The 23,755-nt window shown below is 44.2% G+C and overlaps 1 protein-coding gene across 4 annotated transcripts in view; it reads left to right on the top strand.

The window, feature by feature from the left end:
- Positions 1–23,755, top strand: part of GAB2 (GRB2 associated binding protein 2) — a 135,440-nt gene that overhangs the window by 86,787 nt on the left and 24,898 nt on the right. For all 4 annotated transcript variants that reach the window (XM_088140495.1, XM_088140496.1, XM_088140498.1 and 1 more), the window contains exons 3-5: positions 19,499–19,739; positions 20,502–21,085; positions 23,423–23,517. In XM_088140495.1, the coding sequence (XP_087996621.1) occupies positions 19,499–19,739; positions 20,502–21,085; positions 23,423–23,517 (920 nt within the window). The remainder of the gene's footprint in view (positions 1–19,498; positions 19,740–20,501; positions 21,086–23,422; positions 23,518–23,755) is intronic.

Below are 23,755 nucleotides of genomic sequence, written 5' to 3'. Positions count from 1 at the left end.
TTCTTCACATATTGTCAGTTCAGCCCAAAGAACTGCACGAGACAATGCAAATACAGTTCTATTGCGTTTATTAGCTTCAACCTCCAGACAGAAATCTCCCCAGACTGAACCCTAGTTCCCAAGCCAGCCAGCCCCAACACCGTGAATTCCTTAGGGTGTTGCCAGCCTCATCTTCTTAAACTTCCCACGCTCCTGTTGGGGGCTAAGAACACGCTTATCTCCCTGAGCCTGGCCTTCATAAGTCCATTCCATCACACATATGGAGATAAATGTGCCTAATTTCTAATCAAAGATAGTAGTTTGTGGAGTCCTTGGGATTCTCCAAGCTTGGTTCTTTTCTTGCAAACGTTTCATTACCTGGCTAGGTAACATCTTCCGTGCTAAAATGGGATGGGCTTTCTCTCTATTTATATACTGTTTGTTGTAATTGATCGCTGCCAAACCTGTCACTCATAGCAATTTGCAATAAGATGTTGAAGACCAACATATCTGTAAAATATCAGGCTGTAGAAGACTGGTGTAAATTTCTGGTCTTCTGCAGTTGACCACTGCGGTCAGTGGTCACGATTAATGGTGAGTCAATACAGCGCCGCCCTTTTCCATTCTGGTCCCTAATGCCGTGCAAAAAAAAATCCTTGAATGGTTTCCATTGTTCACTTTCAGTGTGATGAAAGGCAGTTTGCTTTAAAAGTGCATTTTGAAAGAGAAGAGAATTGTGGGGAATTATTCCTGGATGGTGTGCTCTTCTTGCACTTCTTTCAGGCTGCGCACGCTGGACCGCAGGTGTGCAAGAGGGCAGGGAGAACAAAATCCCTCTCTGCTATTTGTGAAAACAGTGGGTCTTTTTTCAGACTTGTATGGAAGCCTGAAAGGCTGTTTTAAGGAGTCATCTTACGAAAGTTAATGCAACTCAGCTTTCTTTTAGCAATGAGGTGCTAGGCTCGTTCAAGAGCTGAAATGTTTTTTCTGAGTTATTTTTGAGCAGTGCGTGCCCCTGTTACTCCGTCACAAGCTGAGGGTTGTATGTGTTTATGGGAACATCTTTTCTTTTACTGTCACATTTCTCTCTCCAGAAATTTGCAGATTCCCTGGTTTCCCCCCCTTAAATTCCAAGGACATCTATCCTGCAGAAACTTTCTCCCTCTGGAGCTCTTTCAGATTGAAAAGTAACACAAAACAATCCTCCTCTTCTGCCCTCCTCCCAGCTCAAAAACACCACCTAGAGAAATTCAAAAGAAATTCTCAAGCAGCCTGAGAATGAAGTCAAAAACCAGAAGCCTCTTTCATAAGGGAAGGAAAGGAAAATCGATAAAGAGATTGCAGTCCGTTCACTTGTTTATGCGAAATGATGTAGGCAAATCCTTGCTGTTTTACAGAGCTACGTTGGCGTGTGGCACACAGAGTTCTTGACGCAAGTTATTCATGTTTAGATTGTGATCTGGGGAAAGATAGGGCTGGGGCTTGTGATGAAAAACAAAACTGCACACGCACTGCAGTGCTGCCAAATGTGCCTTTTTCATTTGGCGAGGTGTTTTAGAGTCGCTCAGAACCTCTTCTTGTGGTGCCCCAAAGTCCATAGCTGTGTGCAAGTTTTGGGGTGAGAAACCTGGCACCTGGCAGCTGGTGACGTGGGAAAGGGGGGGTCACCGTGGAGAAGGGACCACATTCAGCCACCAAGCTGCAAGGTCTTTCGTATTTTGAAGCGCCCTTCAAGCGCATGAAATAACATCAGCGCTGTCTGAAAGAAATCAGTCCCGCAGCAAGGGAAAGGAATAACTGAAATATTTCTTTGCCCTTTTCCTGAAGATCGTCAAAGTCAGGAAAATGTTTTCTTCCAATCTAATGCAAGATATATAGCTGGCAGTGGTATTAATTAAAGCAAAGAAATGACTGTGTTGGATGGAGGCATTTAATCACCAGCTTCCCTGCTGCGTGCTTTGTCATTAAGCAAAGATTATCTTTTGATTAACGAATAATTGCCTCTTCTGGCTATTCTGTTTTCTTCTGAATCTGCCTGGCGAAACTTCCTTGGCTCTTTTTGGGGCAAGAATGGGACATTTGAAACTTTCGCAGTACTCAGAAAGCTCCACAGGACTAGACCTGGTTAATAATTGGGATGGGAGACCTCTAGGAGATCTCCAGGCAGTATACTAGACTGGGAAGTTGAAAAACACCCTGGAATATGACTGACAGATGACAGTCATAGGATTGTGGCTCTCTTAAAAAAATTGAATAAATAAAATAAATTCTGTTTGTTGCAAGAAACTCCAGGAACATGGCCATATAATCAGAAGAAGTTGAGCTTGACTTAAAGGAAGCTTAGTGTTAAATCACATCGTTTGCCATTTCTGGGAACTATAGTAACCAGCAAGCAGAGAGCTGCAAGTTTCCTTCCCAGTCTTAGGGTCAAGCTAGATATGATGGAAGGAGGGCTGAGCAGTCCTGGGTTTGGATCTATCCTGCAACAGGAAGAGTGTGCAAACATTTATCACTCTGCATCTGTTTTAAATCTAAGTCTCTCCTTTCCCCCAAATCACTGTACGCCACGGAGGAAGAAATCTGCATGTTGAAGGATTTTTCCCCATCACAACTTATTCCAGCCTTTGCTAACAGGGTGACATTCAGGCATTTGGATTCTGTCTCCCTATCCAGTAGGACCATGCTGGCTGAGGATTATGAAGATTGTAGTCCAACCCGTTGGGAACTTGGTTGGGAAAAGCTAACTTTGGCTGTTGAAGTCCACACACCTTCAAGCTGCCCAGGTTGAGAAACACGGCAGTGGAGTATCTCTAGGAATGAAATATGTAAAGTAAGGTTTATAAGGTTGAATAAGAGCTAGGTTATCTAGAAAGCCTCTCAGCCGAAATCAGCATCTCGCTCGCCAGCTGAAAAATAACACTCTTCACATCCTGTATTATGAAGGATTTGCTTAAGGACTGCAGCGAGTGGAGGGTCAACCAGGCGAACCCCACAACCCTGGAGTAATGCTAGGACCCACAACTTTTAGGAACCAGGCCCTGGCTAGTAGACATTCATTAGGCCTTGATGGTGCCTAATTAATAACCTTAAACCAAATGAAGTAAAAATCATCTTCTGGGTTTTAAGCAGCGGCCGGAAGAATGCCAGTTTGGACAACGATGGTAAATACATGTTTATGAAAGGGGAATTATAAGGGGAGAATCTAATTGTAGGATCATTATATTGCCCCAATCGCAATCAATCAGAATGTATGCCATTACCATGGCGAAAAGTAAACTCATTACGATCGGGAAATGTGATTATCGGGGGAAATTTCCACCAAATTCTGCATAATGAATTTGACCAATCTTATCAAAGGGAAAGGGGGAAATATGATAATCGTTTTTTTTTTCTTTTTAAATCCCACACTATGCTTACTCGGCAGATAGATGCCAGTATTAACATCCAGACAAGAGAGTTGATACGTTTCGTTCCAGCAGACATAAATGCGGAGGGATTTCGATGGCGCTGGCTGGGGGGGACTTTTGATAGGGCATCTGTGTGAAAACCACACGCTTTCTCACCACGTCCTCTGTTAAAACACACATTCTGTTAAAAATGTCTTCATTTAACACTGCAGCAGTATCTGCAGGGAGGGGGTCAAAAAAGTCAAGATGGCTGCCACGGCCAGAGCCCCGCCTCCTTTTTACAGGTGCGGTGATGTGTACAGAAGTGAACTGGAACCAGCACAATTGATGCTGACCTTAATCTCTTGCCAGCCAGGTTTTTTAGGAAATGTGGCCAGATGGTTGAACCAAAGTTTGGTATCTGCTCTGTTTGACCTGACCTCTCATACCTCAAAGCCTTTGGGTCAGTCCCTGGAACCCCTTTAGTTATTAATCTTTTTTTTTTAATGTGCCCAAGGGGGAAATATGAAACACGTTATCTGTACGCTCTGTATTTCGTGGCAGTTAAAATTCCATCGTAAACGAAGTCAAAGGGAATTGGTCGTGAGTTCAGCCATTAGGATATGTTTGCTTGTTGGTTGGTTTTTCAAATTTATATAGTTGCTCGTCTCGTATAGACGACTCTGGGCGGCTTCCAGACAATTAAAACACATACATCGTAAAGTACATAAAACTCACAGCCCATAATCCCACTCATCTAAATAATCAGTACGGCCCAGTGTTTCTCAACCTGGGAACTTTAAGAGGTGTGGACTTCAACTCCCAGAATTCCCCAGCCAGCAAGGCTGGCTGGGGAATTCTGGGAGTTGAAGTCCACACCTCTTAAAGTTCCCAAAGTTGAGAAACACTGGCTTACCTTGAGTAAACTGTGAGCTACCATAGCAACTGTATGAAAGTCAGTATTGAAACCTGAAGCAGGACAGATGGACACAACTTTGGGGGAAAAACAAAGCTGTTAAAGATGTAAGTACGATGCTGAGTTATGCTCTGCAAATATGGAATTTGATGCTTGGTGAAGAACTCCGGTTCTCTCAGGGTGGAAAGAAATCAACACATTGGATGTCAAAGGGAGGATTCCTGAGATGTGTTTCAATTTTTTAAAAATCTTTCTATTGTAGAAGTGAGAAGGCAAACTGAGATATTTTGTAGAGTCCAGATTTAGTAATATGTGAAAAAACCAAGCTGGTTGTATATTACTATTACGTAGATGTTTCATCTTCCTTTTTCAAAAGTTTAATTTGTTGTTATTATTAGATTCTTTTTTCTTGTAACATCATTGTATCATTTTTATTTTTGTTGGTTAATTTCAGGAATAAAATAATGGGAGGGATGTTGGGTCCTCTATTGCATAAACACAACCCACCAGGGTGCACAGAGAGGGTGTATGTGTCAAAAAAGTCAATATGGTGTCCTGATGGAAGTTCTGGTTCTTTTGTACAACCGCCCTGTAGATGCTGCTGATCTAACTCCTGCCTTTACTCCAAGCAAAGCTGGCTGGGGAATTCTGGGAGTTGAAGTCCACCCCTCTTAAAGTTGCCAAGGTTGAGAAATGCTGGTACAGCCACTGCACTGGCGCCAACGCATTCCCAGGTCCCCATGCCCATTGGCAAAACCACATTTTCCAGGCTTTGAGAAAAGCCAGCAGAGTCAGGGCCATCTGATCTCTGGGGAGATGATGTTCCTCAGGTGGGAGCCATGACAGAAAAGGCCCCCTTCCTGGGTCCCACCAGATGATGCTCCCTGGCTGAGGGGACCTGCAATGTGCCCCTTCTGCTGGACCAGATGGGACGAGTGGACATAATGGGGGAGAGGCGGTCCCTCAAGGAACCTGGCCCCATGCCATGTAGGGCTTTATAGGCCATCACCTTGAATTGAACCCAGAAGCAACCTGGCAGCTCTTACAGCTTGTGGAACAGAGGTGTAACATGCACAGATCATGGAGCACACATCACTGCCCACGGGGCGCCATTATGAACCACTTGAAGCTCCCGAACACCCTTCAAGGGCAGCCCCACGTAGAGCGCATTGCAGTAATCCGTACGAGAGGTGACTGAAGCATGAGGGACCATGAGTAGGACCTCCAGGAATGGACCCAACTGATGCACAACACATAATTGTGCAAGGACCCTCCTGGCCACAGCTGCTGCCTGTTCTTTGAACAGGAGCCGTGAGTCCAGAAGGACCCCCAGATTGCACACAGGTCCTGCTTGAGGCAGTCCCACCCCATCCAGAGCAAGGGATGGAGAGTCCCCAGAACCAGGGGGGCCCAACACCCAAAGCCACTCAGTCTTGCTTAGGTTGAGCTGAAGCCTGTTGTTCCCCACCCAAACCCCCACAGCCACCAGGCATCTGGACAGGACCACCACAGCATCACTCGGGCGGCCTGGGTGGAAGGATAAAGCTGGGTATCGTCAGCACACTGATGATACTCGCCCCGCGCCGGTGGATAACCTCCCCCAGCAGCTTCAGGGAGATGTTAAACAGGAGAGGAGAAAGTACCGAACCCTGTGGCACCCCGCAAAGTGATTTTATAAGGCTAAACATCAACGTTTTCCCAGTTGTGCGTTGTTTTGATGTTTGCTTTAGAAACCAACAACATGGGATTATCAGAGGAGCTATTGGCATTTGGAAGATATCCTGTGCAAATGGCATCAGTACGCAGACAAGGCAAAACACAACAAAATGCATAGCTTTCCTTTTAAATGCTATGTTCATCTCTGCATGCACCTCTCTCTCTCTGCTATTCTCCTGTCCCTACTCTTAAAAAATGATTCAAGTTACAATAAACCAGTGTTGTCCAAACTTGGCCACTTTAAGATGAGTGGACTTCAACTCCCAGAATTCCCCAGCCAGCATGGCTGGCTGGGGAATTCTGGGAGTTGAAGTCCACTCATCTTAAAGTGGCCAAGTTTGGACAACACTGCAATAAATCAAGACATAGCATACTTGAAGATCAGGTTTGTCTGAGTGACTCTTTCCCCTTTTCCTTAATGATCCTCATCATCTCTCTTCCATAGCTCAGATATTCTCCTTTTTGTGCTCTTTTTTTCTCTTCAGAAAAGCCTCCTTTTTCTCTCTCTGTTCCTTCTCCCATCATTAACTCTTACTTATTTTAGGGGAAGTTAACAGACCCTTAGACCCAAATCACTTTCATATAGTTTCAAGCAGAGATGCTCAGTCTGAGGCTGGAAGGCTTCATGGGGCCTTCAGGGACCTGCAGACATTTCTTACAAGCTTGCAATTTCTCATGTGTCAAAAATGTGTCCTTGGTTCAGGCAGTCCTCGCTGATAATGTTCTTCCTCCTGGGAAAAAAAGATGTCGCTCAGATTTCTCTCGTGGGGGCTTCCCATCTCAATGCTTGAGAGCTGGGGGCAATTGGGGTGAAGATGCTGGACTAGGAGCAGGGAGACCCAGGGTCTGGTCCCCCCTCCACTACAAAAGCTTCCCAGGAGACTGGACCAGTCACTCTCTGCCTGCCCAGTCTACTTCACAGGGTTGTTCAGGGGGAAATAGGAGGAAGTGCTGTGTGTACCACCTTGAGCTTCTGAACCAAAGTTTCACACCATTGTTGCGTAGCACATCTTTTGCGATGCCTCCGTGTCTTTCTATCCTTCTCTCCATTCTGGACAGGAGGGCAATTGCATTAGCAAAGATGAGTGCGCTGAGGATATTAAACCTCCCCTCTAACATGCACAAGGTGGAATTACTAACCATGGAGTGCCTCCGTCCAGTTTCAGATTAAGACCTCAAGACCACTGGATACGTCTTGTTCTGTCTCTTCTTGGGACTTCAAAAATGCTCCCCTCTCCTTGCTGAAAGCACGGGCTGGTGCAGAATCCAGGTTGAGCGCTTTTTCCTAGTGGGTCGATCTGAGATTTGTGTGAAGGTTGCCAACTGATCAATTTCAGTTGCTGTAAGAAGAACCTGGGTGCTCACACTTGGTCTGGCTGCTTCAGCCTTACAGAGAGGATTCCCAGCATTTCATCTTGGTCGTTAACTTCTCTCTTCCTAAAGATCAGAATTGGGCAGGGAATGGTGTTCCCTGTCACGCCCTATGGAAGCAAAAGTTGGGCTTTGAAGAAGCAGGATAGGAAGAGAATGGACACCTTTGAAATTTGGGGTTTGAGAAGACTCCTGAGAAGACCATGGACAACCAAGAAAACAAACCGATGGATCATCAAACAAATCAATCCAGAGTTCTCACTCGAGGCACAAATGACCAGGCTCAAATAATTCTGCTTTGGAGAAGTTATGTGAAGACCTACAGTACCTCTCTAATGTTGGGAAAGGTGGAAGGAAAGAGAAGAGGATGACCAGCAGTAAGGTGGAGGTACTCAGTTACAGTGGCGATGGGGGCATCATTGGAAGACCTGAAGGACCAGGTTGAGGACAGACCATCATGGAGAAGTTCTATCTATGTGGTCACTAAGAATCAACAGCAATTTGATGGCAATTAATCATCAATCAGTCAATCAATCAAAGCAAAGACCCAGCTCCTTGGAAAACATGACTTGATGACACATAATCAATGAGTGCTGCTTCTCTAATTTTGTAGCTCCAGATGGGTGGGGATTACATCATCTAGTGTTCCTAGCCAGTATGGACATTCTAAGTAATCAATCGTAATCCATCAATCAATGCAAAGACCCAACTCCTATAATGCTGGGAAAGGTGGAAGGAAAGAGAACAGGACAACCCGCCGCAAGGTGGAGGGACCCCGCTACAGTGGCGATGGGGGCATCGTTGGGAGACCTGAAGGACCAGGTTGGAGACATCTCCTCCTGGAGAAAGTCTAGCAATGTGGCTGCTAAAAGTCAACAACTTGGTGGCATATAATCCATCTCTGTTCATAATATGTTAATTTCTCATTTTGCCTTATTGATTTATACCAGTGTTTCTCAACCTTGGCAACTTGAAGAGGGGTGGACGTCAATTCCCAGAATTCCCCAGCCAATTAGAGAATTTCCCCAGCTGGCTGGGGGAATTCTGGAAGTTGAAGTCCACCTCTCTTCAAGTTGCCAAGGTTGAAAAACACTGGCTTATACAGTTTGTACTGCTTCTTTTGGTCTCCAACCTTAAATAAGTAAGGAAATCAATCGCCTACTGCTCCTGAATGGGAGGGATCCATTTCCTTCTGTGATGAGAGCCAGGTTCCCATCGAGAAGAAAGGTAGCATCAAGTTTCTGGCTGTATCCTGTTACAGCTCCAGTGTTAACAGCATGCCATCATCTCTTAGGAACAACAACAGCTTAACCGAGGCTTAATGTGCCCCCTTTGTGAGGTTTCTCTTGGCATTTGTCCTTGGGAAGATCGCGTGATGGAAAGAGTGGAAAATATTCAGAGGGCAGAATGGCTTTGGAACAAATGGCGTGGAAAGAGAGGGAAGATACCCTGAGACCAGGTCAGTTCCTGGTTGGTGCCACACGCAGCCTTCTTGTGAACAGTCCTGAAAAGTTTCCTTCTGGGATGGTGGTGCAACTTCCCAACTCTTCCCTGTAGCTCTGATATTTCCTGGTGGTCTCCCATCCAAGGAACAAATAGACTACTCCTGAGATTACTGGTGGTCTCCCATGCAAGTATAACCCTGTTTAGTTTTTCGGAACCAGACAAGATGAACTGTGTGCCGAAGTTGCTGTGGCTATCTTTTATTAAAAGTAAAGGACCCCCCCCCCGCCCTCCTTGAGTTGAGGTTGACCTCTGGTGACCTCATGGACAGTTTTCTAGGCAACAGCATGGAAATAGTTTGCCACTGCAACTTCCTAGCCTAGCCTACACGCTGAGCATTTCCTGGTGGTCTCCCATCCGATATACAGACAGACTTGAGATTTCCTGGCAGTCTCCCATCCAGTAGATAGACAGACTGCCCTACAGACTTGAGATTTCTTGGTGGTCTCCCATCCAGTAGGTAGTTAATAGATCTTGCATAAAACATAGATTTGGTGACCCTGTTCTTCTCCAATCCCTTAGAGCCTTCTGTTCCCAGCAGGCCATTTATCTTTCTTTCCCTCCTGAAAATGCAGCCTCTCTGGACCAACTAATCATTTTTAGCTGCAGGTCTACAGTTCGACAGGGTGCTAGAGATCTGAACTGCCTCTCCTCAGATGGTTACTCAACACTTCCTGGCAGGATTTGGGTAAATTGCAAGCCCCCTGCTTCATTTAGTCCACATATCCAGCTGCAACAAATTCTGAGCACGTGCGATGGAAATATATTTTTAATTCCACTCCCTCCATTGCTCTCTCTTGATGGCAATTTCTCCCCATAATCATATTCTAGATCAGTGTTTCTCAACTTTGGCAACTTTAAGATGTGTGGACTTCAACTCCCAGAATTCCCCAGCCAGCATGCTGGCTGGGGAATTCTGGGAGTTGAAATCCACCCATCTTGAAGTTGTTGAGGTTGAGAAACACTGTGGTTTCCTTAGCTACTGAGCCTGTCATATACCTGCTGCTGAAATGGATCTTCCTTGAATCGGCCTCCTCTTTTTCTTAAGCTGCTCCTGTTCATGGCAATTGCTCCATCTAATGACCTCTTTTTCCTTAAGATGACTGTGCATTGTTGGAAGAAATTTTTCCTTTTGTTTGTCCTTGTTCCGATGACAGTTTATTTCCTTGTGCAACAATCATAGAATTAGTTTAGATTCTGGACGGACGCATTGTTTTCCCAGTGATTAAGCGTACCTCCTTAAAATAAGGATTAGGTGAACAGATCCTTTGCACAACTGGACTCTTGCAGAAGACCTTAGTTGTCATAGCAGGCAGCTAGACTGCTGCGCAATTATCAGAACTATATTGTGGCTCTTACAATAATATGTCTGGTTTTGTTTCAGGGTTCAAGGAATGTTTTTCCTCTTAAGCGGGTAGCCAACAAGCCATGACAATCTGACATGTTTCAAGGACAGTCAAGGTCTAGGTCAGGTGACCCGTGGGGCTGAGATACTCTGTCAGCTATTTGGGCACGTTGGGTTGGTGTAGGCATCTCCTGTCCCATCTGGTCTCCCATCCAAGTCTGACCAGACTCTCCTCCAGACCCACCAGATCTCCAATCTGACCTCTGATTTGGAGATCTAGATCCATCCAAATAGTAGCCAACTCCTTCAAGACTATGAACAACTTGGGCATCGTCTTGAATTCACAGCTCCTACTCAAAGAGCAGATGCCGCTGTGGCCAAGACGGCCTTCACACAGATTCATCTACTGTGCCAGTTGTGCCCATTCCTAGATCAGAAGGCCCTTTAGCTGCTCATTTGTGCCCTAGCCAGACTGCTGCAATGTGCTGTATGTGGGGCTGTCCTTGAAGATCACTTAGAAGCTGCAGTTGATCCAATGATGGGTAGGCCCATGAGTCACTGCTCTTGGGTCACTTGCCTGTGGGCTTCTGGATGCCATTCAAGGGCTGGTTTCTGTTTATAAGGCCCTTCATGGCATAGGGCCTGGTTACTTGAGGCGCTGTCTGTCTTCCATAGTTTCTGCCCTTCCAGTAAGTTTGGGGGGGGGGGTCCTCCTCCAGATCCCTTTCATCAGTGTTGTCCCAACTTGGCCACTTTAAGATAAGTGGACTTCAACTCCCAGAATTCCCCAGCCAGCATGGCTGGCTGGGGAATTCTGGGAGTTGAAGTCCACTTATCTTAAAGTGGCCAAGTTGGGACAACACTGCCTTTCATTAAACAATTTTAGCTCAGAGTAGCAGTTGCTGAGAACACAGCAGTGTAACTATTGTGCATAGGGTCAGACAGTGAACAGGAAATTTCAGCCATGGTTTGAATTATTTATTTATCCAGTCATCTATTATTGAATTTATATCTCATCTTTCCATTTATACCAACTTCCAACCCTCAAGATGGCTTACAACAATTTTTTAAAAACACAGAATATAAAACTTAACCTAAAAAAAAAAAAGAACAGAACGATTAAAGTCAAACCAAAAGTTGAAACTAGAAATTAAGATCAGTCTCATTTCAGGCTGGTCTTGTTTAGGTCTCATCCCCTGATCGAGGCAAGGCAAGGTACCTTTGCTGCATCAAATGAAGTACGTACGCAATTTTAAAAAGTGGAAGGGTCTTTTTTAAAGGAGGAGGGTTAAATCACTCCAGTAATCAGAGGGAATTGATGCAAAAACAAAGGAGACTTGCAAAGCCTCTTGCAACGCGATTAGAATTTTTGCAGAGGGACGGAAGAAAACAGATCTAAAAAGAGGTTTTAGAACGTCAGATTTTCAGGGTAGCTCAGCGCCAAACATCGATGCAGATGCAGACAGACATCCTTTATCATGCCAAACCAGGTTTTGTTAAATAAACTGCAATTGGCTGGCTTCCTATATAAATAACACTAAGCTACAAACCATGGCTTAGTGCCTGAGTTGGCCCAACAAGCAAGCACATCCCATCATGGTTTAGGGCAGAGTCCCAATGGTTTGCCCACCACCACCACGACCATCAAGGTCACAATAGATCCTGGGTTGTACACGTGTATCTTTTCCCGCACCCAGCTTTGAATTCCGATGCAGCTCATTTGCACCTCCTGAAACACGCATGTAGTCAGATACATTACGCTGTGTACAACAATGTGGAGAACAAACCTAGATAACAGGGGATCGTTGTCTAAAGTCCCAAGTTGTACAGCAATGCCCAATCTTGACCCCATTTAACACCCCTAGTGCTATATCCAATTTCTGGCCCCTGATGCCTGACTAGGGGAAGTTGATGTACCAGCGCATAAGTGACTCCATATTTTTACATTTTTATTTTATTGATTGATTTAGCAAACTGATTATACCATCGTGACTTAGGTTCTTCACTTTAGGAACAGTCGTGTGCAAGTTAGTGGGCCTGGGCAGTGCTTGGAGTCTCAAAGGTGTCACAGAGCACACAGGGACATGGATGTAGTCCCCATCTGCATCTTTTTAAAGCAACTGCATCTTTTTCCTGGATCCTCCAACTGCCTTTTGCAGCTGCCTGTTTAAAGTTGAGCTTCTCTAAAGCAGGGTTCCTCAACCTCAGCAACTTTAACCCATGGCTGGCTGGGGAATTCTGGGAGTTGAAGTCCACCCATCTTAAAGTTGCTGAGGTTGAAGAACCCTGCTCTAAAGGGTTGCAGGCCAGGGGTGAGGTGCTGGACCAGGAGCAGGAAGACCCAAGTTCATGTCCCCCCCAGCCCCAGAGCCAGTGTGGAGTAATGGCGAAGATGCTGGACTAGGGAAACCCAAATTCTAGTCCTGCCTTAGGTGTGAAGCCAGCTGGGTGACTTTGGGCCAGTCCACCTCTCTCAGCTCAGGAAGAAGAAGGCAAGGGCCAGCCATGTCCAAAAAATGCCGCCAAGAAGCTTGAAGGACTTGTCTGTGGAGTCACTGGAACTCAAAGGCACCAAAGGAAAAGGAAAGGGGCCACCATGTGCTCCAGAACATCTTTTTCTGGAATTTAATTTAATTTGTTAAATTTGTATGCTGCCCAACTCTCAGATCGGAAGCACAGCATAGCCAGGAGCATCCTCAGGGATGGGATGGGTGGGCTTCGAAGCAAGTCAAGATGGTGTCAGCAAGTGCCCATTAAAAGCCTCATTCCTTTGATGTTCCTGAACCATCTTTGTAGCCTAGTGAATTGCCTCCTGCTGCCTTTTTGTTCCTTGCCTTTGGTGACAGCCTCATGAACAATGCCGAGCATCTGTAGATCCTTTTTGAACACTCAATATCCTTTACGTATTAATCCTGACACCAATGTTGTCCAGAAAATCAGCATCGTTATTCATCATTTGGCAGAAGGGAATACTAATTCTGAAACCTGCCCAAGGTCATAGAGGCAGTGTTTCTCAACCGCAGCAACTTTAAGATGGGTGAACTTCAACTCCCAGAATTCCCCAGCCAGTATGCATGGACGTCAACTCCCGGAATTCCAGTCAACTCAGTGTATTCATAGCTTGTTTTTCCCTGTGCTTTCGATCAGTGTTTCTCAACCTCACCAACATTAAGATGCTGGCTGGGGGAATTCTGGGAGTTGAAGTCCACGCATCTTAAAGTTGCTGAGATTGAGAAACACTGAATAGTGTATTTATGGCTCTACTTGTTTCAGATCCTATTGCACAACTTGCCCCAGCACTAACCGTTTGGTTTTTATAAAGACTTTTAAAATACCGTGTTGTTTTCTCTCTCTGCACTCACTGAAGTTTTGTCATCCAAGGAAAATACCGACTGGGCCTTTTTGAGAATAATAATAACAGCAGTAGCAGCAACACCATCAAACAACATCTGCTTCTTCCAGGTCCTTGGAAAGGACTCGAAAGGTGGATAAAAATGCCAAATCCAGCCTAAACATCTGGCTGTGCAACCAACAATAATTTAAAAAAACATGTGTTCCCCACATTTCAGAAAGAAGCATAAATGCTGATCACAGATAATTCTTCATCTTTATTTACTCCATTTGCTCCAAGAATCATAACCTTAATACTTTGTAAAATCATTGCTTTTCCTCTTTTCAAGTGTTTGCGTGTGACCTGAATGTTTTCTCGCCTTGAGAGCTTGAAAATCAATCTCCTGAGTTGAATCAGTCTTGCATCGCTTGGAGATTTTCTTTTTTTAAAAAAAATTGTTGCATTAAATGCATTAAATGCCTTATCTCTCCGGACCCACCCAGAAAGCAAATAAACTTACAGCAGCCAAACCATTTCCACTACTTCACAGTAATCAAATTGTTCTCTGTTGGAATTAATTAACACAATCCCCAAATTTGTCCAAAGGCAAAATAAGGAGTAATATTTTATCAGGAAAAGAAATCAGTGCTCTCTCATCCAAGTATTAACCAGGTTTAACCCTACTTAGATTTTTGAAATCAGGTGGCTAAGTGCTTCCCCCTAGCTGGGCAAGGAGAGAAAAGACAGGATTTAAATTTGTATTTATTTATTTATTTGTTTGTTTATCAAATTTGTCACTAAATGTTTGTTTTTTACAAAGACTTTTACAAAATCAAATGTGCTAAATAAATATATTTTCCTGTATAACTGGCCTCTAGGATTATAGAACCTTAGAGTACCCTATTTAAGTTTTCCAAAATCATTTTGCATCTGCTGAAATGTCATGCTCAGAAACATAGGAAAATAATAAAAATAGACACGTATCCATTGCCTATGGGTTGGTAACAGTTTTATCACGACAGAATAATAAACATAGGAATGAAATGGGGCCACTCAAATTCTTACGGCGTAATGCACTTTAGTTTTCTGAAAGCATAGATTTGAGGCCCCTGTATGCACTCGCTCCTTATAATGAGCAATGGAAACAGATTATTTTTCCCCCTTAATCTCCCACTGACATCATAAAAGGTAATGTTAAATATTGATTGGAGATGCAGCTCGGCAGGAATTAGTCAGCAAGGTTTAATAATATCCCTTTCTCTATCTTAATAGAGATTGGGAGGCGTGAATTCCTGGAAGCGCGGTTGACATCCATTTTTGCATCATGGCACAACCCCAGATGCTGTTGAATCATGTCACTTAATGGAAGGGCCCTCTTTCATCTAACACCATCCTCCATGCTGTGCTGACAGCATCTCTCTGGCTGACTTTCTTATCTCCTGCTGACTAATGCTTCTTTAATTGGAGAAGCCAACAATTGGTGAGGGACAGCCATGTTTTCTGAAAGGAAGAGACAGGCCTACCCTGCGAGTTATGATCCTTCACTATGGAGGGGAAAGGATGTGTAAGTTGACAGCCAGGAACAACTTGCATTGATGCAACACAGACATGCTTTGCTGTGGTGGCTGCCTTGACTTACAAAACACATGATTCATGCTCCCATGTGCCCTCCTCATTCCTCTCTTGCTGCAGTTATGATTACAACGACCATACGTCCCTAATTATAAAGGACAGTCCTTTATTTCAGAACGCTGTCCTTTAGATTTAATTTAATCATTTATTCTCTGGTTTTTGCTCTTGAATTTTCCTTTGTCAAGCAAAGTTATAAACCTAGACATTTATTTATTTATTTATTTGTTTGTTTGTCTGTCTGTCTGTCTGTCTGTCTGTCTGTCCGTCCATCCATCCATCCATCCATAGGAACCTCTTTCAGATTTGCCCCTTTTTCAGGTTTGTCATTTATTTTTTCCAAGAAAATAGGGTCCCGGTCATTGTGACCCATCTTCTGGGGAAATGCAGCTTCCACTATTTCCAAGTTTGCATGCCACTTAGAGAAGCTGGAAAATCAATCTGAGTTTTCTCTTTGGGTTATGACAGCGACCAGGTAGATTTCCCAGATAATATCCAGTTGGAACTGATTAGAGAAACACAACGGAATAAAAGGATGGAGAAAAACGATGGGGTATCCCTGATCTCGGTTTCCCCAAGAGATTGATAAATATGAACGCATCAATTTCTTTTGTTTAAGCCCGAATCAAATATGGAAGAACAATGTTTGAACCATGGACATCCATGGGTAGAATGTTGGACTAAAGTTGAATCTTCAACTGCAGGTCTGTGTGCTAAGGCTAGCGCTCTTCCTCCTCTTCTTCCTCCTCTTCCTCTCTAAATAAAGCAAGAGTGAGAGTTATTCAGCCATAAAGTGCTCTAATAAGCATGCAATTGGATATAAATAAAGAATGACTCCTAGTTGATATGCTATCGATTTTTCCATAATGCTGCATTCTTTTTCAGGGCCCTATTAAGTAGAGGGAGCCTCAAGATTCAAGGGTTAGGGAAAGGAAGAGAAAAGCAGCAATACACGGAGGGTGTAGGGGGAGGCAGAAGTAGCAAAGGAATCCAAAAGTTGTTAACAGATTAAAGGGACAGTAAATGAAATCTCCGCCCTGGGAAAGAACAGACTCAAATTAACCCTACCTTGGTTCTGCCTGCTATATGAGAGGAAGAGGGGAACTCTGGTAGACTTCCAAGGTTCTGTTTTTATGGATTGATCAAGTCATTTTTTACTCCTAGCGACCACATGGATAGATTTTCTCCAGGAGGATCTGTCCCTAACCTGTCCCTTCACGTCTTCCAATAGTGCCCCCATCACTACTGTAACTGAGTCCCTCCACCTTGCTGCTGGTCATCCTCTTCTCTTTCCTTCCATCTTCCCCAGCATCAGAGCCTTCTCCAGAGAGCTGGGTCTGAAGTAGGATAATTTGAGCCTGGTCATTTGTGCCTTGAGTGAGGATTCTGGCTTGATTTGTTCATTTATTTGATGATCCATCGGTTTGTTTTCTTAGCTGTCCACAGTATTCTCAGGAGTCTTCTCCAACACCAAAGTTCAAAAGCATCAATGTTCTTCCAATCCTGCTTCTGCTATTATACTGTTATTATAGGCCAGGTCAGTAGAGTTCCACTAGTCCTTGTGGTGTCCGATTCCTGACCAGTCCTACCTCAAAGGGCTGACACAAAACTGGTGGCTTAACACACTTGCTTTCCATAAGCTAGCCTGCTATTCTCAAGTGGCTGAAGGACATTGTCTCATGGCCACATTGAAGATTCAGTAGTCAGTTGTGTATGAGACAGTGAGAAAGTGAGAGAGAGAGAGAATGATCTTGTTCTTTACTTCAACCTGAAAATACCTTTGACTAATTTGGTTCTTTCATTGCAATCTTGTATCTGGCAATTGCTGAATAATGGAGGCATTGATTAAATGGCCAGGTTTGGACTCTAGGGTGGATGAGCTTCAAAACCCCAAGTAGACTTGTTTTGAGTTTAATGCAGTTTAAATCAACTTGCACATAAACATTAGCAAAATGGTTTTGACAATCATCTGTTTAACTTGCTGACATGCCTGGGTGGAAAAGATGCAAGGCACAAATGTAGGATGGGGAATAACTGGCTTGGCAATAGCCCATGTAAAGGAGACTGCAAATTAAACATGAGCCAGAAGTGTGATGCAGCTGCTAAAAAGGCCAATACTATCTCAGTCGTATTAACAGGAGCACTGAGTCCAGGTGACAGGAAGTCATATTTCCAATTTACCATGCCCTGGCCAGACCCCTTAGGAGCCCAGTTCTAGGAACCACAATTCCAAAAGGACAGTTTTGGAACAAATTCAAAGGAGGGTTAACAAGATGGTGATGGGTTTGGAAAACAAGACCAATAAGGAACAATTAGAGTCTGGGTATGTTAGGCCTACAATAGAGATGACTGGGGAAGATAGGATAGCAGCCTTTAGCTCTCTGAAGGGTTCATAAAAGAGAGCTTGAATTTATTTTCGGTTGCCCCAGAGGGCAGGGCCAGAATCAATGGGTAAAACATCAAGGAAGCGAATTCAGACTAGGAATTTCCTGATGTACAAGCTGTCAGCCAGTGGAACAGGCTGCCCCGTGAAATGACCAATTCTCCTTTGCTGGAAGTCTTCAAACAGAGGCTAGATTGTCATTCATTGTAGATGCTTTAGTGGATCTTGCACTGACCCAGCGGGTTGGTTGAGATGACTTCCAGCTCTATAATTCCGTGATACAGCACACAATCTTCATAGTATGTTCTCGAGTATAAATATATAACAGGATGCACAGTTTATTGGAATATTTCCCAGAGTGCCCAAAGAAAGTGGTTTATGCCAGGAATCCTAAATCTCATGGTGTCCCCAACCCAAGTGTATAATTTCACTTACACAAGCAACACACACTTTCTACTGTTCTCTCTTGCCAGTTTCTGTAGCTGAACAAAATAAAACATCCAGGAGAATGTGAAATTGAAAGAGTTTCATTTCTCTTTCCCGTTCTGTTGACTCATGGCCATATTCTGAGTGCTTCCTGGGAAGGCTTTGTAAGACTTCGGCAATGGATCTGATGCTGGGTGAAAGTCCACATCTAGTTTCTATTTACCTCATCTATGGTAGCCAAAATACAGAAATGGTGTCATGTTCCCAACCTGTATAGTCCCATCCAGTGTTTCTCAACCTTGGCGACTTGAAGATGTGTGGACTTCAATTCCCAGAATTCCCCAGCCAGCATTCCCAGCTGGGGAATTCTGGGAGTTGACGTCCACACATCTTCAAGCTGCCAAGGCTGAAAAACAATGATCCCATCAGTTAGCAGTCTGGATGGATGCCATATGGGAATGTAACAGCCTTATAGCACTTCTTCATTTTTTGAGGTCAGAGGGCCATTTTGCCTCACCGAGGCATGGTGTGGCCATTTCTGATTTGATTCTTGCATGTTTATTTTTTTTTTTAAAAAGCTAATCACCCAAAGTCAGCAATCTTGCCCCCCTGTTTCAGTGACAGGATCTCAGAGTGTTTGGGGATCTCACATAGGGGTCTTGGGAATGCCTGGCACTCCCTGCCCTACGGATCTGCCACAACGTTTGGATCCATCTCCACCTTCTTCTCTTGGCTACCTTCATCCCTAAATGGGGAGGATGACTTTGCAGAAGGAGGTTAATTGACATCCTTGGGGAGAATCAAGTTCTAAAACAAAGCGTCTGAATAAGAAGAGTTTCCAGAGCAGCTAGCCACCCCATTTCTGCAGTCTGGTGTCCACACGTTGCCTTGTTCTGAGGAAATTTCAGGGTGAAAAATGGGACGGGGGAGCTATTCCTGAAAGTTACATGTTGATTCAGTGACCCTCTCTCAGAAGTCCTCAAAATGAGACATCAGCAACAAATGCAGGCCTGATCTTCCACCTGAGACAGAAGAGTGACTTTGTTAGAGGTCTCATCTGTCACAGATGGTTTAGTGGATCTTGCAGTTGAGGAGGAGGTTGGACTAAATAAGATCTAAGATTCTTTCCAACATCCTATGAATGTATAAGTATAAGAAGTCCACCCTTGAGAAAGAGGGGAGCCTTCATTTCTTCACCACCCCTGCTTTCCATGGTCATCTCAGTTCATTGTGTGATGTTGGACCATCCAGGACACCCATTTGGAACACTCAACCATTGCCTACAGTATTTTGTGGAAGCCCTTTCACTCTGGACCATCTCCTAGGAGTTACACTGAAGTGTCCAGAATTATCACTTTCTAAAGCTTTTTAGCAAGAAGGCTGTGGTTCAGTTCCTCTCCTTGAAAGCAGAGATAGAAAAGGTGCACTTACAGGCAACATTTTTAGGAATCAAGAACCTTGCTCTGTTAATTGTAATGATTGTCCTTCTCTGTTATTTTTTCCTCCTGGGCAGATTCATTACGAAACATTCCTCTTGTGAGTCATGGTCCACGCTCATCCCCAGCTGAGCTCAGTAGCTCCAACCAACGGTTGTTGCGAGAACGAAAGACGTCCGCTCCATCGCACTCCAGCCAACCCACCCTCTTCACTTTTGAGTCGCCTTCTAATCACATCCGGACCACTCTTTCTACTAGTGCTCCTCAAGACTATCTCTTTCTACACCAGTGCATGAGTCAAAAATCAGAAAACACTAGGTAACTCTTGGTTTACCCAACAATGGGCATCTTTGTAAGCCTTCTTTTGAATCTACTTGCTTATTTGGTTGTTAGTTTAATTTAAAACTTTATGGATTGCTCTTCCAGTGCATTTGCACTGCTCAGGGTGAATTAGGACAAGTACAAGCAGTAAGAATCAAACATTGGTAGTAACAGCAGCATTAAAGCAAAAACAAGCTCAACAAGTAAACCAATGTTTTACTTGGAAGTTCACTGCATTTGCCCTCCTTTGAAAGTCCAGCTGTGGTGCTGCAAATTATCTTAGAGTCTTAAGTGGGTTTACAGTTTAAAAGATGGGACATAAAAGGAAAAAGAGTAGAAAAGGGAAGAGGAGTAAAAACATAACACACTCCATCACCAGTTCTTAAAGATGCAAATTTCTAACGTGGGCCTACTCATTTTGGTCAATGAAAATTGAGGTTCAGATCGCACGACTCAGCCAGTGTGAGTTAAGAAGACACAACAGCAGTGTTGGTATAACATGCTAGACCCACACAGATCAACCCTGTTATGACTTAGCATTATGGTTGACACTAATACAACAAATGGTTCCCACAACACATTGAACCACCAACTACCCAGCCCCATTTTAGCCTAGTCTAGCGTGTCCTACAAACCCTTCGCTCAACTCCAGTGGGGGGACAGATTATCAAATAAAACCTGGGTGGTTCAGGGTTATCCATATCTCTTCCAGCGCTGATCAATGAAGTAATCCTTCTTTCTCCTCTTGTTTCGTTGTAGGAGTGCGAGTTTCTCTCAAGCTACAAGGTTCTTCATGAGAAGCGACCCATCAGTTCAGAAACTGTCTCAGGAGAACGGGCACTGCGTCAACGGGGTGGGCGGGCAAGTCCACGGTTTCTACAGTTTGCCCAAGCCAAGCCGGCACAACTCGGAGCTCAGAGACAGTGCCTATGACTTGCCAAGAAGTTTTGGGTGCTATGCCCACACCAAATCGAGCCTCACCGGCTCAGAAACATCAGATAGTGAGGAGGTCTATACCTTCAAGACCCCCAACAGCACCCTTTGCAAAGACTTTGGGGAGCTTTCCACAGACTCCTACGACATTCCCGGTACCCCTCTGTCAATTTATCAGATCCCAAGGACCTTCACGCTGGACAAGAACCACAATGCCTTGACGGTGGCTTCTAGTGACACGGTGGCGACTCCTCCACCCAGACCTCCCAAACCGGGGCAGGCGGAATCCCGCTGGGGTAGCCCCCAACAACGCCTGATGGACAGCGAAGGCCTAAGCATGAGTCCAGTGGTTACTACCATTCCCAGAAGGAACACCCTGCCGGCAGTGGAGAACTGCAGGTTACACCGAGGTAGATCTGGTGCCTACAAAATTTATAGGATCGCATATGCACTGTCTGAGCGTAGACAGTGAAGTTTCCACCAAACAACCCAGAGGCATGATCCATTGTTTTCTAAATCTTTATTAGTGCCATATTCTACAAAGATGCACAGAGATAAATGCGCACAGTCACACGCACACAAGATATCTACCAAAAAGGAAGACAAGGAGAGAGAAAGTGAGGGGGCCCTTCTCCCCCACAAAGCAAGTGGATGAAAGGGAATTAGGAGAGTCCAAAGAATCCTTTAGGGCAAATCTCAGCTTTTCAATTCCACGTTCTATATATTATGCGTTGTATATTATACAGGTTGTGATGTCTGTGCTGATTCTCACAACAAGCTTTCACAGTTTGTTCTGGCCTCCTCTCTTTCCTTCTTCTTTTGTTGTGTCAGTTCCTTTCTCAACAAAATTGAGCCTTGTTTTTTAGAGACTTGTTTATTAGTATCAACCATGCAATCATGATGGATGGATGGATGGATGGATGGATGGATGGATGGATGGATGGATGGATGGATGGATGGATGGATGGATAGATAGATAGATAGATAGATAGATAGATAGATAGATAGATAGATAGATAGATAGATAGATAGATGTTTCCTTTAGTGCAGTGTTTCTCAACCTTGGCAACTTTAAGATGTCTGGACTTCAACTCCCAGAATTCCCCAGCCAGCATGGCTGGCTGGGGAATTCTGGGAATTGAAGTCCAGACATCTTAAAGTTGCCAAGGTTGAGAAACACTGCTTTAGTGTGTTTCTATTTATTGGCTTTAAATGGTGCCAATTGATAATGTAGTCTGTATTCTGTTTCCTCCTCCTCCTCCTCCTCCTCCTCCTCCTCCTCCTCCTCCTCCTCCTCCTCCTCCTCCCTTTCCCCTTCCCCTTTTCTGGTCAGCTAGCAATAGAAGGAGACATAGAGATCATAGTAGAATTCACAGAGAACAGAATAGGAGATCTATAGAAAATAGAATGAAGTTATTATGTGGAGAATGCAAGTATACATATTATACATTTCATAGCAGAAGGGACATTGGAGTACAATTACTGGCTATCAGAAGGCATCAGCCTAAAGCAGGAGAAGGGAACCTTTTGGGGACCCAGAGCACATGGAATTTGGGGAGCAGGTGGTTGACCCACTCCCTAAATAAAGCCCTTGGGAGATTGAGCAATCAGTAAATACCCTTTGACCAGAAGGCAAAGTGACTTCTCCAGGATGTTATCTCCCATTGCAGGAGGATATTTGTACGGGTGAAAAACATAGTTGCAGATAAATAGGTTGCTAGAGACTGAGGCATCTTCCCATTTATTTAATTTTAATTAAAGGAATCATTAAAAAAAAACAGGGAAACTTATGGGCACGAGGTAGGTGTTGGGAACATACTGGTACCTGTGAGTACCACCTTGCTTCCTCCAGGGTCAAGGAACACCTGTTTAAGGAGATCTTGCCGTGGGAACTTCCAACAGTGTTTCCAAATGTCCTGGGACTACAAATCTCAGAAGTTCCAGAAACATGCTATAGGAGAACTTTTGAGTTTCTTCAAAGCGGAGACCAGCATGCATTCATTGAAGCATTAATTGGTGCATTGATCAGCTCTGGAGGCAAAATGAGACCCCAAAGAGGTGAGGGGTTCCAGTCCCTCTTTATAGACTTAGGCAAATGAGAGTAGATATGGGATTGGGTTCAATAGCAAGGTATTTGGGTATCGATCATAGCCAAATATTTGACTAGATACAGCACATCCTGCATCTGGTGAGGTCAGTGAGGCAATCAGGGTGTACATTTTGCGATAATAGGGCAGGACTACAAAGACAGTAAGGCCTCTGAGAGAACAGAGAGGCGGTATTCCATAGTTTCTTTCTAGGGAGTGAGTTTCTTCTGCTTTCTCAGAGCCCTGCTCGCCTTGCAGTATCTTATTCCAGCTTATTATGCTTTCTGGTCCTTCTAAATGTTTAATAGTAGAACTGACAGTTGAGTTGAGAGTTGAGTTGAGTTGAGTTGAGTTGAGTTGAGTTGAGTTGAGTTGAGTTGAGTTGAGTTGAGTTGAGTTGAGTTGAGTTGAGTTGAGTTGAGTTGGGAAAATGTATTTCCAAAAAAGGAATAATTGTACTTGCCTAACTGGATGCCATGTAGCCGAGCTAGTGCTTTGTTTTCTCTGGGAAGAGGTATTTTGGATAAAGGTTTTTTTCCCAGATTTCCCCTTAGGTGCAGCCCCAACCTGTGTGAAGAATGGGGATGTGGTATTAGAGGAACGTCTCAATTGACTTGCTCTTCTGTTTCTTTATGTTAATTTTCATGCCTTTGATTCCAGCTTCTTCCTGTGAAACCTATGAATATCCCCAGCCCAGCAGCAGTGGCACAGTGCCATCAGCAGAGTCTACAAACATCGGGCCCAGTTCGTATCTGGTGAGCTTTGGGGGGCTTGAGGAAACATCTCAAGTTGCGTTTTAGTTCTTCTATTAATCTCCAGGAAATCTGTTTGGAGGATCGGATACAGCATTTGTCTTCATTTGCTCTTGATGACAAAGCATTGCATGTGGAGCTGACCAAGGCAGAATCCAGTGGAGCAATTACTCCCACTGTTGTCCACCGTAGTGCCAAGCAATGTAAATCGATGCTGCCTAGGAGAAGTGGAATGTCTTTG

This window comes from Python bivittatus, unplaced genomic scaffold (assembly GCF_059951505.1).
Source record: "Python bivittatus isolate LINGU-HERP-01145 unplaced genomic scaffold, Pbiv_v1 ctg000340_np1212, whole genome shotgun sequence".
NCBI classification, from domain to species: Eukaryota; Metazoa; Chordata; class Lepidosauria; order Squamata; family Pythonidae; genus Python; species Python bivittatus.
Note: the sequence above shows the minus strand (reverse complement) of the source record. Positions and strands in the feature narration are given on the sequence as shown.